Source organism: Canis lupus, chromosome 1, assembly GCF_011100685.1.
Source record: "Canis lupus familiaris isolate Mischka breed German Shepherd chromosome 1, alternate assembly UU_Cfam_GSD_1.0, whole genome shotgun sequence".
Classification (NCBI taxonomy): domain Eukaryota; kingdom Metazoa; phylum Chordata; class Mammalia; order Carnivora; family Canidae; genus Canis; species Canis lupus.
This window is the reverse complement of record NC_049222.1, coordinates 82,770,292-82,785,035: the sequence shown is the minus strand read 5'-3', so window position 1 is coordinate 82,785,035 and position 14,744 is coordinate 82,770,292. Positions and strand designations below refer to the sequence as shown.

Here is a 14,744-nt window from a genome sequence, read left to right as displayed (position 1 = left end):
TGCCTATAAAATAATATCAAATGCAAAATGGTCAATATGGTATATGCAGAAGACGTAGATGATTACATGCACACATGCGTGTGTAATTATATACTCACATTCAATATGAAGATGGGAAACCTACGGGCTGAAGAACACATCTCTGGCATTTCTGAGTGGTAAGGTGAGAGGCGAAACTGACCTTTATCTTTCTTGCATTAAAAAAATAAAACACTTTATTTTGTTTTTTTTGTTTTTTTTTTTTTAATAAAAAAAGAGCCTGTGCCCACTGCAAGTCCATCTTTGGTGAAGAGCCTGCCACAGAAGCCACGGCGGAAGTTTCAAATCAAAAGAGGTAACAGGGAAGTAGGGAGAAGACAATCGCACTGAATCAAAAACCTTTGTGATATAGAAACTAACCCAAGAAGCTGGGCTACCAGGAGGAAATGGGGTTCAGAATTCCTAAAAGGAAAACAGAAAGAGGTGGTGACCACAACGTAGGCACTCAAAGGCCAAAGACTGGGAGGAAATACAGCAATGGAGCTTTCTGGAGTATTTAAGAGCATTCCTGATGTGCTGAGTGGTTATCTCTGGGAGAGGCTATCAAGAGAAAGAGAAGGCTCTGGTCCTGCAGATCTATAAGAATAGGCTGGAAGAGCGCTTTTTGCCTTCCCTGTCACTGTAGTGTTATTTGGAAGAGCTGAGATTGGAAAAAATAAATAAACACTAAGTGGTCACCAAGAGTTCTCAGTTAGAAAAATGAACTATGATACATCCATGCAATGGAACAATATGGAGTCATAAAGAAGAATGAGGGGGTTCTTTATATAGCCATAGAGAATGGGCCCAAAAATACATAAAAAAAAAAAAAAAAAAAAAAAGCAATGTGATAAACAGTGTGAATAGATATAGTTTATATGAAAAAGACGGAGAGATACTTCACGATATATTCCCTTTATTCGGTTTTGTTGTTTTTTTTTTAAAACTGTGTTAGTATTGCTTATTTAAAACAAAGTTTTTAAAAATAAAACTTCTGTTTTACATGGTTTAGCTATAGTCGTTTCTGAAGAAGAGACACTACATTTTCCTGGTCAGGGTAATTTTTTTTTCTTTGAGGTCTTGTCCAGTGCAGAATTTCTGGAGTGGAAAAAGAAAAAAAAAATGAAAAGAAAAGAAAAACTATGCTCAAGGTCAAATTTTACTTGTTGTGATTAAATCACTAATCTTTTATGAAAAAAGTCCCTGTCTGGCAGGGACAATCCATTGCCGCACGTAATTGCTGTTAACTGTGTGTACAGATCTCCCTCTAGTGGTAGCATGCTGGCATTACAGAATTTTATAACCAGCGTTTCTTTTTTTTTTTTTTAATTTTTTTTTAAATTTTTATTTATTTATGATAGTCACAGAGAGAGAGAGAGAGAAAGAGAGGCAGAGACATAGGCAGAGGGAGAAGCAGGCTCCATGCACCGGGAGCCCGACGTGGGATTCGATCCCCGGTCTCCAGGATCGCGCCCTGGGCCAAAGGCAGGCACCAAACCACTGCACCACCCAGGGATCCCTATAGCCAGTGTTTCACAGTAAAATACCAAATTGCCAGAATGTGAGACGTATGTAATTATAAACACATGCATATATGTAGATATATACATTATATTTAATAAAAACTGAGAAAGTTCATTAAAATCTCATATCTTTGTAAATAAAAAAGTTTAGTATAAAAATGATAAATTCAATACCTGGAGGGGGAAAAATTTGGCCATTGGCCTCAATATACAATACTAAAGATTTTCAAGGTGTCTGATAAGTATTATTTTGCTATTATTTTTTTAAGAACTCCTCTCAGACATGAAGTATCTTGCTTTTCATTCCATTGAAATATAATTGACATGTAACATTGGGCGGGCTTAACATGTATGATGTGATGATTTGATGTATGTATATACGGTAAAATGATTACCACCGTAGTGTTAACATTACCTTGTGTGTGTGCGTGTGCGTGTGTGTGTGTTTGTGTGTGCGTGGTGAGAACTTTTAAGAGCTACTCTCTCAGCAACTTTCACATATACAAGAGTATTAGCTATAGACATCATGCTGGACGTTACAGCCCCAGCACTTTTTCATCTTATAGCTGGAAGTCTGTACCTTTTGGTGTCCTTTCATCCATTCCTCTGACCCCTACCCCTACCCCTACCCTACCCGGGGCCACCACCAATCTACTCTAGGAGTTTGGGTTCTTTTTAGGTTCCACACAGAAGCGAAATCATAGAGTATTTGTCTTTCTTGCTCTGACGTGTTTCATTTAGCTTAATGCTCAAGATTTATCCATTTGTTGCAAATGGCAAAATCTCCTTTTTTATGGCTAAATAGTGTTTCTTTGTATACATACACCGCATCTTCCTTATGCATTCATCCACCGATGGACACTTAGGTGGTTTCCATGTCTTGACTATTGCAGTGAACATGGGAGTACAGGTACCTCTTGAGGACTGTGATTTCATTTCCTTCAATTATTTACACAAAAGTGGAATTGCTGGTTTAAAAGGCCTTCGGGGAGACACTAGGTCCTGTGGAGATTCCCGCTGTCTCTTGTGAGGTTCCTATGCCTGGTACTGCTGTGCACAAGGCTAATTGAACTCTTCCCAGCTCCCACAAGGGACCGTTCACCAGTGAGTCAGTCTTCTGGAAAACCAGGGTATATTTCTTTCTCCAGACTAGGAAGAGAACGGACACTTAGCACGGCAGGATGGTCATTGATGTTTATCTGTCTGTATCTACACCCACACCAATCTGTCAGTCTACCTACCTACCCCTGGATCTAGTTTTCTCTGTGGCAAATCTCTGCAGCTAATTAACCAAGCCTTCAGAGAAACCAAGCAATGCCCCCTGGTGTCACTCCATATTGAATGGAGGGAAAAGAGAACTCAGGTCCAAGGCTGGGAAATGGGGAGGTAGGGTAACCTCAGAGGAAACTGGCAGGAAGGAAGCAGAAGGTCTAGCATTCACTGTGCCGCTATGTGTGCGTGTTACACACACTGTTTCATTCAGTTCCCACGACAGTTCTGTAAGGGAACCACCATTTGCTCTCATTCTAGAGGCATGGAAAATAGGACTCTCTGAGTTTAATTACCGTATCCATGGTTACCCTCCTGTAAGCGGCACAGCTGGGCTCTGAAGGCAGGTGTGACTACAGAACCAACTGTGTCAGACTGACTCTCAGGAGAAGCAGGAAGGAGTGGGAAGCGAGAGAGGGAGGGAAGGAAGGGAGAGGGATGGGGAGATGCCAACAAGAACAATTGACTGAGGGTCAGGGTCATTCATATCACACATCCTGAGCTAGAACTTCTTTTTCAAATTTTCTCCTGTGAGACTCATGCTGATTCCCAAGCAGCTCCAGAGATTCAGTCAAGATCTCATGTACTCACTGAGTGATGCCACTAAGGCTAGTCTGTAGCTCTTTGACATTGTCCTGTGGACTTGCTGATTCTCTGGAAAAGCCTGGCCACCTAATGCTCTCAAGTTGGGGGGGAAAGGCAGAAAAGAACACCTCTAGTGTTTCCCAGGTTAATGGTGCCTTGACCTGGGATGGCCTACAGATCACCTGATCGACCAGAAAGCTCACAGGTGGCTCCATTATGTGAATGTTTAATGAAGATTTAGGAGGAGATAAATTTAAGTTTGCATTCCACAGTGGCTACTCTGAAGAACACAGAAACCCAAACATCGACCGATTATGAAACCTGGTTCCAAAGAACAAGAAAAAAGGGGTGGGGGGGGGGAGTGCAGAGAGGAAGGAAAGAAAAAGTTACTCTACAAAAGACACAATGAATTCTGTTATCATCTTGGAGTGAAGAGAAATGGTCACCTAAGAATCTTGAGGAGAGAAGTGATGACCTTTAACTAGAAAATTCTTTCATGCATGCATACACACAGCACACACTTCTACAGATTTCTAATATATGAAAGAAGGAACACCGGTTAGTTCAAACAGCCTCCTTGTATTTAAGGCTATCCTGTCACTGGACGTTTGCAAACAATGTCTTGATAATCCATTGGAAGAAAGAGAAAAAAATAAATGAATAAAGTCTACCGTGCAGGTAATGAGCGGGTACCAGTGTTTAACCAATGCAAAATTGAAGAGGTTCTATTCAGGGCAGGAAGGAAGATTACACATGAGATCCTTTCCAACATGTTAATACAATGTATGAACCTGTTCAAAGGACACTGACTTCTGGTTTCTGTCCCTACACAGACATTTTGAGAGGACACCAGCCATGTCATCCTTCTTGTAAAACCTGTGGTGAATCTGCAACCCAGTGCACTTCATGTCCAAAAGGTCAGTGTGGAATATGCCAAGAGGTGGCAGTGGCCAAGCCAATTCACTGTCTCTCATGTACATCAGCATCATTATGTAAAAGGTTTGCAGGATTTGATCGAGTCTCCTCACTGTTCCTGTCACACTAGATACCCTGGAAAAATGCAGGGACCCAAAGAGTGACCTCTAATAAAAACTGATTTTCAGGGGCACCTTTCAGTTGGTGGAGCATGCAACTCTTGATCTTGGGCTTGTAAGTTCAAGCCCCATGTTGGGTGTAGAGATTACTTAAAAATAAAATATTAAAAAAAAAAACTAAAAGCAACTGGCTTTCAAAAGAAAAAGAAAAAAAGAAGAAAAGAAAAGAAAAATGTTAATGTTCTTATCCAAAGGTGTGATGAACTTATCTGTTGATTTGGCCACAGATTTTGTTAGGGTCTCTGGGTACCTGACATTTCTAGGGGTTCCACTACTCTTTAAAGCACATTAGCCAAAACAAGAGAACTTAGGGTAGAGACTCCAGGGGAGGGTACTTCCCTTCTTCATTTCTGAATTTAGAGGAGGAAAAATAAATCTCAAGTACAACCTAACAGCTTGACAGATGAACTGCTTCATCCTCTATAATAACAAAACATCAGAAACAACTTCCCTGAATTCAGGAGGTATTTTATTAACGTCACTATTGAGAATTTAAGAATTAAAAGTGACCATTAAAATGCTCATTGTGTGGGAATGTGCAATGTTCATAGTGGGATGGGAGGCAAAACCGTTTAAAAGTATGAAATATGAAAGTTTACAAACAGAAATTGAAGGAATCTTCTTGGGATTTTGGAGTCGAGGGTGATTTTAAAATCATTTTCCTCAATAATGATGTTACCCCATTTTTTTTCCAATTAAAAATGAAGAGCCAGATGGGCATAAGCAGGGGCGCATGATGTGATGAGCACTGGGTGTGATGGGCAATTGATGAATTACTGAACACAGCATCTGAAACTAATGATATGCTATATGTTGGCTAATTGAATTTAAATAAATAAGTAATAAAAATAAAAAGATAAAAAGATGGACTGCCCACTCCAGGTGGCGTTGGATGGAAGAGTTGCTTCTATGTTAGTGTCGAGCGGGAGAGGCTTTGGGGAAGCAGAATAGACACCCTCGAGCCGCACAGGGGTAACTGCCTTACAGGAAGACGGGCGATGGTGTGAATAACCCAAAGGGGCAAAGGGAGGCCCCAGAGGGACCTACACCAATACCAGTAGGAAAGTAAAAGAAACAAGGCAAAAGCCTCCCACTGTCTATTTCTTTTCTGGAGATTTAACTCAATGTGGAAGACTGAGCATCACTAATAAATACTTTGGTTTGCTGGAATTAAGTGTTCCACATATGTAGGCCTTTGGAGAGGTTTAAAACAGCAGTTGTAAAAAAAATAAAAAATAAAAAATAAAAATAAAAATAAAAAAAATAAAACAGCAGTTGTGAGCATCCGTTCCCTGCATGGTCGTGTGCGCCGTTGGACCAGGCACACGATGACCGTCTGCTCTGCCTCCTTCCCTGGGTTTCTAGGCACCTATCTGCTGGCCCAGGCCTGTGTCTCCTCCTGTCCCGAAGGCACCTGGCCCTCGGCGAGGAACGGCAGCTGTGAGAACTGTACCGAGGACTGCGCATCCTGCTCCGGAGCCAATCTTTGCAGCAAGTGCCAGACTCGGCCAGACTTCCCCGTCTTCCTCCACGAAGGCAGGTGCTACACCACGTGCCCTGAGTAAGTTTCCCTCTTCCTTCCACGTCCCACTCGGGGTCCTCCTCCTACGGTACTTTTACAGCGATTCCTTCTGGCACCAAAGACCTCCTCCCCTCCCTGGTTACAGAGCCTCTGGAAGTGTCCCCTCGTGCCTCTGACATCACCATGCGCCACAGCAGCCAAAACGTACATAAGGCCAGATGCACGCTTCTCCCTGGTGGCTCTTATATGTACGTGTTTTTTACTTTTGTGAAAATATGCTCTTTTTCCACCTGGTGTTTATGATCAAAGAGTTGTCTTTGAGGCTGTGAACACATGAATCTCTCTTTAAATGGTTACAGTAGGTGAGGTGTGAGGTATGAATAATAAATATAGAATAATACCTGGTTAATTATTTATTGATTCCTCGTGGTTTCCTCAGTCCTCTGGTTTGTAATGCCTTTTCTCTTCCCCTGAATGGTTCCACCTCCAGGGTTTAAAAAAAAAGGAAGTGGGAACAGCAAATGGAAAAGTGTGTCACGAAACTTTTCAGTGACAAGCAGCAGAAATTCTAAGTAGGAAGACTGAGACAATGTGGGGTTTATTATCCCATATAACAAAAGTTTAAAATCCAGCATTGGTTACATCAGTGGCCGACACTTCATTAAACACCCACAGTCTTTCCATTTTGGTCTTGTATCTTTCTTAGCTTGTCCTCCCCTGAGCCACCCTGTCTGCCCCGTCTCCAAACCTCACCGCCCTACTCTGCAACAACCAGAGACTCCTCCTCTATCTCTTTTTAAAAGGAAGGAAAGCTTCCTCTGACTTCCCTTCACATCTCATTAGCCAGAATGCATCACTTACATCTGGCAAGAAGGATGGAAATAGAAGGATCAGTTTAGGCTACACAAGATTCACTCTTAAACACTCAAATAATATCAGAACACTGACAGCCAGGAAGACTGGAAAGAGGGAGGCAAGAAAGGAGTTTGGGGGGGCGGGGCGGTGATCAACAGAATCTGTCTTAAGGAATTCGAAATTTCATTTGCTCACCAATGAAAAGAGTTTGATGTTAGACCAATCTACAAGATCTATCTCAGTAGTGGCTAGAGATAGATCAGCAGTATCTGTATCTGCTTCTGCTTATATAGATCTGTAGGGTACAAACATAAGTCAGGGTACTCAAGAAGCTTCCAATCTAGTGTAGAAGCCAAGCATATTCAGTTCAATTCTGCAGATAAATATTTAGCACCTACTAAGTACAAGAATAGATACTAGAAGCTAAGTTAAGTTAACTGAAAGAAGTCAGAGCCTGCAAAAGGCTTAGAGTCCAGTAGGGGAGACTTACATCAATCAATGTCATACTTCTTAGGGCCTAGATAACACAAAGGGCTAAGAACTTCCAAGAGAAAGGAAGCCACTTAAAACCAGGTACTTACTGAGTGCTTGTGCTGTCCAGGCACAGTGCTAAGGGCTCCAAATGTACGAGACCATTAATCTCACAAGAATCCTCTTATCCAGATACTACTGTTTTCTGCCGTTTGAGGGAAGAGGTAGCATGCCAGCATCACACAACGAATATGTGGTTTGGTTAGGATTTTAACCCAAATCTCCCTAGCACTCAAGCCCATGTGCTTAGTCATTATACAATGCCAACTTCTCATCTAACTGGGGTTTCTTTTTCTTAAGAATAGCTTTTTTGAAATACAATTTACATACCATGGAATTCACTCATACAAAGTGTATAATTCAATGGTTTTTGGTATATTCACAGAATTGTGCAGCATCAACATAATTAATTTTAAAATATTTTCATCACCCCAAAAAGAAACTCCCAATTTCCCCCATCCCTAAGCAACCACTAATTTACTTTTCTCTATATAGATTTGCTTATTCCTTGACATTTCATACAAATAGAATCCTACAAAAGGGGATCTTTGAGGCTGCTTTCTTTTACATAGCATATTTCCTCGGTACCTCCCTACCTGGGTATCTGGCTTTTCAGATACCAATACTGGTGAATAGCTCTTTTCTTTTTAAGATTTTTATTTATGCATTTGAGAGAGAGAGAGTGAGAGAGAGAGCATGCATGTGCATGCAAGGGGGGAGAGGGAGAGGTAGACAGAAAGGAAGAATCTCAAATACACTCCAAGCTGAGCAGAGGGGTCAACCCCATGACCCTATGATCATGATCTGATCTGAAACCAAGAGTTAGATGTTTAACCACCTGAGCCACCCAGGCACCCCTGGTGAATAGCTCTTGAAGGATTTTCTCAGGCAGAGTGTAGGGCAATGGAAGGAAAAGTTTAGAGTAAGAGAACCCAGGGAGATGAGGAAGGATGCTGTAAGACAGAGTCAGGGAACTCCCAGCCCGGCTGCTCCAGCAACCACATTCTAGCTGCAGCAAAGTTAGCAAGACATGATAGTAAAACAAAGGTGAAGGTCAAAAATCTATGTCCCAAAGTCAATCACTGCCTCTTCGTTTACCTTTGCCATGGTGACAATTTAATCATAACCACCCTTCACCAACTCTATCTTGGATTCTTTGAATGTTATAGGAATTGACAATGCAGTAAAGTGAAGAAGGAAGAGCAACATTTTGCCTTCCTCCAATGAGTTGATTATTCAACACTTCTCCAAATCTGGATCAAGCCACTCTTCTGAAGCTATAGGAGAGTACGCAGATACACAGTAACCAAAAATTGTTGTATTTTCTGAGCAGTAGGGAAGCTACTAACAGGTCTGAAAATCCTGCAGACTACAGAGTCATGAGCAAGTGTTCCCCTGCTTTGGGTAGCTTTGTCACTGTAGGTCCCCTACATTTGTGTTTACAGAAAAAACAGGGAAGACAAAGTCTGAGAAACATATAATATCCAGTTTGGCTTCATAGCTTCATTGCTATTTCTGAAAAATCATCCTTTTGGGTGTGATCCCCCGTAAACCAGCAGTAAGATTTATAACAGGAACATAACCTGCAATGAAATGGTACCCAAATGTTCAGAATTACTTCTAAGTCAGGGTGCCTGGTGGGCTCAGTCAGAAGAGTATGTGACTCTTGATCCCCAGGTCATGAGTTAGAGCCCCATGTGGGATGTAGAGATTACTTGAGTAAATAAAATAAAAAAAAAATTTACCATGTCAGCATTAGTGACCACCACTTTTTCAAATATGGTATATGTTCATAAAAAAGAAAAGTTTAAGTAGTAACATACATCATTATAGTGATTGTTTAAAAGGTAACAAAAAAGTGTGCTCAAATTCACCAAATGTGAAAGATATGAAGCTCTGATAGAAGAAAAATACAGTCTTACTTTAAGTGCTGGCAGTCACTGTCTTAGGTGTCTATAAAAGTGTCTGGAGGTGAAGCTCCAGAACTATTCAGCTTTTGTTATATATGTTTGTCTGGGCTGAAAAACTTCAATCTAGAGTACTTTGAAATTAACAATTTAAGGCAAGTGGCCATTTCTTCTCAAAAGAAATATTATTTTTCTTCTTAACTAAACAATGAAATAAAATATTAACAAAAAAAGTTTTGTAAATGCAGGGAGAAGACAGGAGAGCAGATCACTGGGAAGATCTGTGTGATGTGAGATGTTGGGGTACCGGAGCAAATGGTCAAGAAAGAATTCTTGAGACATCTTCGGTGCAAAAAAAGGGTGGTTTGATTAAAGCACAGGGACAAGACCTGTGGGCAGAAAGAGCCATACTGGAGTCGTAAGGAATGGATACTCATATATTTTCAAGTTGGAAGGGGGTTAGGGACAGTATAAGTCTCTAAGGATTCAGAAGCAAGGTTTCAAGGACCTTGAGGGGCTAGCTGTTGTTGGGGAAAACTCACTTACTCCTGTCTAGTAAAACCTTAGTCCTGGAAGCCCTTCAGATGTAGATCAGTGGGCCATATGTTTGGGGGATGATTGCTAACGTGTATCTTGAAGAGGAGGGTGGAGTGTGGGGAGAAAGGAAATTTCCAAAGGAATTTTACAGAAGCCTGCAGCCTGAGCTAATGTCTAGCTAAGGTTGCCTTGGACCTCCAGCAAAGTATTGACATTGAGGCAGCTGAGGTCCTGGAGAAAATTCATTCTGCCTGTCCAAGTACTTGTCAATGGGCTGTAAGTTATCAGGAAATTTAATTATTTCCCCTATATTTCTTTTACCTTTGTTCTCCATATCATGTGTAGAGAAGGCTGCTTTCAGAAAGTGAAGAACCTTATGGCTGCCTCCTGACACGTTTCTGGGATTGACATATTTTTTAGTTAGCAATAGTCTTCAATATTGTTTTATTGTGCTTTAACATTAGAAGTGGATAAAAAAAAAAAGAGGTGGATAAAATGTTACGCTAGTAGGGAAAGAATCACCAAACAAACCATTGAAAAAAATAATATCCATTTGAGTCTTTTTCATATCAAATCACGTGGACATTTTTCTATTTCTCGTCATTCTTCCATGTTTTAGACCCTTGTGAATATCCTGACTCACCCTGATTAGCCAGGATAAATTTTCTATTTAAATCAACAGATTAGCAAACTTGATCTCATGCACTTCATATTTTTTTTTCTCTTTTTTGCCTGAATCCATTCCTTTTATTTGAGCATACTATAGGACATGCACAGACTCTCCTAGGAGAAGAATCTGGAAAAGGTTTCTTAGCGCTACATCTTTACAAATTCTTACTCAAACTGTTCGTGTTTGGTATCCAGAAACAAATCTGCAGAGACCTTGACTAGGCGTAGTGCTGAAAATTCCCCAGAGGTCAAGTAACATCACGTGGCCCAAAGCCTCCAATCTCTCGGCCTTCAGGGGGGTCAGTGCCCCCTTCTAAAACGACAGGGGGTGGCCAGTCCCACCCTGAGCCCTTCCTTTCCAGAAAGTATGAGGTGTGGTCAGAGGGGCCAATGATGAATAACAAGGACATTCCTACCACTTGGGAAATTCTACAAATTCAGAGGTTCGCTAGGGAGGAAAGCCAGACCTTTCTTTGGGTGGAGTCAAATCCCTCCACACACACAGGAAACAATGAATCCTCCAAATTCTCATTCAGGTAGAAGACATGATAGCTTTGAGAATGCACTAAATCTACTTACCTTCAAATTTCTCAAATTTAATCAAACTTTTATTGGGTGTGTAAAGTATTTCTATCCACTGTCTCGCCAAATTCATTTTTAACAGATTCACTTGATTGGACACAGCAGTGGTGTCTTTGTTCTCCATCATGGTTCAAAAAAAGCTAAGATACTACTGGATAGGGGAGCCTGCTTGTAGCTTTCATCTGGATACTATTTGGTTCCCCCTCTTCTCCTAAACTGCTTCATCTCCAATTTTTCTTTCTTAAAACTACATTAGGTATGTAACACTTATTCACCCCTGTCCTATATCTTCCTGATACATTCAGTTTATTTTTGTTTACTGAATAAATAGAAGAATGGCTAAAAGAATGATTGAACAGATGTGAATGAGTTCATTAAAACATCAAGACGTCATATAGGATTCTTTATTGGCATGGATTCAAAAAGGACTCTAGTAGGCTGAGTTATTGGCTACAATTCTTCACCCCTCCACGTCCCCGTGCCCTCTGCTTGTCACTTTGCAGCAAGACACAGAATGGATTTCTCTGACACTTGACTTTGGGCCGGGTTGATTTGCTCTAGCCAACAGGATGTTAGCAGAAGGGAAGCAGAGGCTTAAAACCTGTTTGCCTGGATGAACTTGCCTTCTTGTGCTCTGTCCTGGCTAAGAGAAGAATGTGCTCCAGTAGGTCCCTATGCTAGCGAAGATAAAGGGACATGAAGAAGACCTGGGTCCATTGTGTATCTCGGGGCGAAGCCTCCTTCCCCTGGAGTACATGCCTGAGCTCTCCCTGTACAATGACATATGCCTCGTTGAGCCTAGATCTGCCTTCCCACAGATGCACGGGCGATGAGTTTTGGGGTGTTTTGTCACACAGCACTATTATAGCAATAGCTGACAAACAGGTTGAAAATTATAGGAAACAATTGGAACAGATACCTAGAACATCAGAAGTCCATACTGGTTTATGATTTTCCTGTTTTGCAAGCTCTAGCTTTTCCTTCAGCTTTCTTCTTCAAAGAAATTGTTTATATTTCCTTCATCTTCCAGATATATTTGAAAAGGTTGAGGCTTTCATATGTACTGTGTTCACCAATCAGTGAGAGATGTCTATGGCATGATAATGTAATCATTCAGAGGTATAATATACATACAGACATCAGAATCCACCTTGAAGAAAGTCAGTCACATAAATATATACTCCACTGACAGCTACTGTAAATAAATTTGATGTTTTGTGCTAATGTTGTGTGTGTGTGTTTAAAAGAAGCCACCAGAGGTTGGCTGAGAGCATCGGAAAGCAAAAGCAGTTCTAATTTTATAGGGCATTAAACCTTTGGAGCTTTTTAAAAACAACTTCTTAACCTAATTATGAATGATCATTTTATATTAAGTACTAAATTCAGTAATTTATTAAATTAAAATTTCTCATTAAAAATGCATTAAAAGCATCTTCTACTCTAACATAAGGCTCTAATTAAAAAAGAAAAGAAATTAGGAGATAAAATGGGGACCCGGAAGATAGCCAAACTCTACACAAATTAACACAAATTGTCTTTAAACAAACCAAATTCACAAGGATAATTAATGCCTGTACCTTTCCTTTTTCTCCTCCCAGATTTGATTTCTAACTGCTCTTTCTTGGGAAGTCTGATGGCCTCATTCGGTCCCACAATAGCAATAGTCCCTCTAGTTTTTTCTTCAAGTCCCAAATCCTGTGCCACCAAGCGTGACTCATTTCCCTAGTTGGAAAGCTTCTCCAGGTGTGCTCTGTCCTCCACACAGGGGCTTCTACGCAGAAGACAGTACGTGTATGCCCTGTAGCTCTCCTTGCAGAACATGTGAAGGAAATGCCACCAACTGCCACTCTTGCCAAGGAAGCCTCATCCTGCACCAGGGAGCATGCTGGGAAGCCTGCCCTGAGAGGCACGTGGCCATGGAGGGGGTGTGCAAGCATTGCCCTGAGATGTGTCAGGACTGCATCCATGAGAAAACATGCAAAGGTACCTGGGAGCATCCCAGGGGAGAGTGTGGCTCTCACAAACCACCCTCCCTGGGGACCGATGATCTGAGCTGGGTGGGGAGGGTGCCCATGCAGAATGGAGAGAACCAGTCTCCCTACCTTTACTGAAATATAACCACCTCTGTGCACATCACTGAGGAAATCAAAGATGAGTTTAATGCCTTCCCATTATAGATTCTTCAAGCCAAGACAAATGCAAACCCCTTTGCTGCATGATTTCTTCCGCACAGGTGTACTGAGCACTTAGGAGTGTGCCACTCACCATCCCAGCTGCTAGAGATAAAAATAAGAACCCAAAGTTCCTGCCTCTTTGAGCCCAAAATCTTATAGAAGAGGCTGATATTAATGGAACACAGAGGTAGCTAGAGAATTGCCACTGTCACAAAAGATACGAAAGAAAAGTTCAGGTGACAGAATAGCACTCTGGCTAGGAATTTTTTTTTCTGCTATTATCTCCAATGAAGGGCTAATTTCCTTTCCAGAGCAAGATTCATTTAACTGGTGCTGTTCTATCGAAAAGATTTTCTTGGTGTGACTATGTTTTCTTGGTTTCCCTCCCAATGAATACAAATGAAAGAAACCCACAATGCATTCCTCACACTGAGCAACCATGTCTATGTCACTGACCTACCCTATCATTGAATGAAAATTTAATTAATGCAAGGATTTTTAAACCACTTTTGGATTGAATAGAGCAAGTTTTCTGGGTCGTCAACAATACCTCCAGCACCTCAGCCATAGCTGGTCTGCCACAGCACTGCATTTTTTTTTTTTTTTTACACCTCCAAAGGGCAGATCATTTCAGGCTGTAAACCCAGAGCCACATCAACAGGCCACCCTATGTGGTCTTCTCTCCCAAAGCTTAGAGATGTCATGGGGCACGTACATGAAACACTCAGAACAAAGGAGCCGGTGTGGTCCGGACAGGCCAGCGCACTACAAAAGGAATGAATTCCTTTCTCCTGTGTCCTGGGGGTAACTTGCTGCATCCTCTTTCCCCTAGAATGTATGCCTCAGTCGTTCCTGTACAAGGATATGTGTCATCAATCCTGTCCCCAAAGCTTCTATGCAGACTTAGGCCAGTGTATCCCCTGCCACGAAGACTGTCTGGAGTGTAGTGGCCCCTCAGCCGATGACTGTGACCTCTGTGCCGAGCCCTCCTTGGTTTTCTATGATGGACAGTGTTTGGACGAGTGCCCAGTGGGAACTTACTATGAAAAAGAGACTAAGGATTGCAGAGGTAAAGACTCGCGGGGGCATGGCCAAGCATCCCAGGGAGCCTGACACAACTGTGGGTTTCTGCTGAGATGAAGCAGGTGCTGGGGTTTGCAGGGTTCCAGCCCCAAAGCTGTCATCCCATCCATTTCCCTCCTGCTCAAGAAAGCAGACTTTGAATCTGCCCTAATTTATTATTTACTTTTAACATGAATCATTCATAAGCTTTGACCACATAACTTTTCTTAATAACACATCAGACTGACCCTCCTCACAAAAGGGGCTCTGAAAAACAAAAACAAAAATAAAAAAAAATAAAAAAATAAAAGTTCAGCTCTGAACTACTGATCAAAAAGAATTCTCATGTGAAGTTTCACAGCAGAGATGAGCCTTCACAAGTCACCCAAAATGGAAGATTTTTTTTTTCTTAAAAC

At 41.4% G+C, this 14,744-nt stretch overlaps 1 protein-coding gene and 1 long non-coding RNA gene across 14 annotated transcripts in view; one reads left to right on the top strand and one right to left on the bottom strand.

Moving 5' to 3' along the window:
- Positions 1 to 14,744, top strand: part of PCSK5 (proprotein convertase subtilisin/kexin type 5) — a 457,726-nt gene that overhangs the window by 410,002 nt on the left and 32,980 nt on the right. Inside the window, exons 28-32 of one of the 2 annotated variants that reach the window (XM_038527060.1) lie at positions 257 to 334; positions 4,229 to 4,312; positions 5,855 to 6,050; positions 12,858 to 13,075; positions 14,099 to 14,335. In XM_038527060.1, coding sequence (XP_038382988.1) covers positions 257 to 334; positions 4,229 to 4,312; positions 5,855 to 6,050; positions 12,858 to 13,075; positions 14,099 to 14,335 — 813 coding nt within the window. The remainder of the gene's footprint in view (positions 1 to 256; positions 335 to 4,228; positions 4,313 to 5,854; positions 6,051 to 12,857; positions 13,076 to 14,098; positions 14,336 to 14,744) is intronic. The other variant, XM_038527061.1, reaches the window with a different exon arrangement.
- LOC119870832 overlaps positions 1 to 14,744 on the bottom strand; it is a 77,178-nt gene that overhangs the window by 56,299 nt on the left and 6,135 nt on the right. The window lies entirely within an intron of this gene.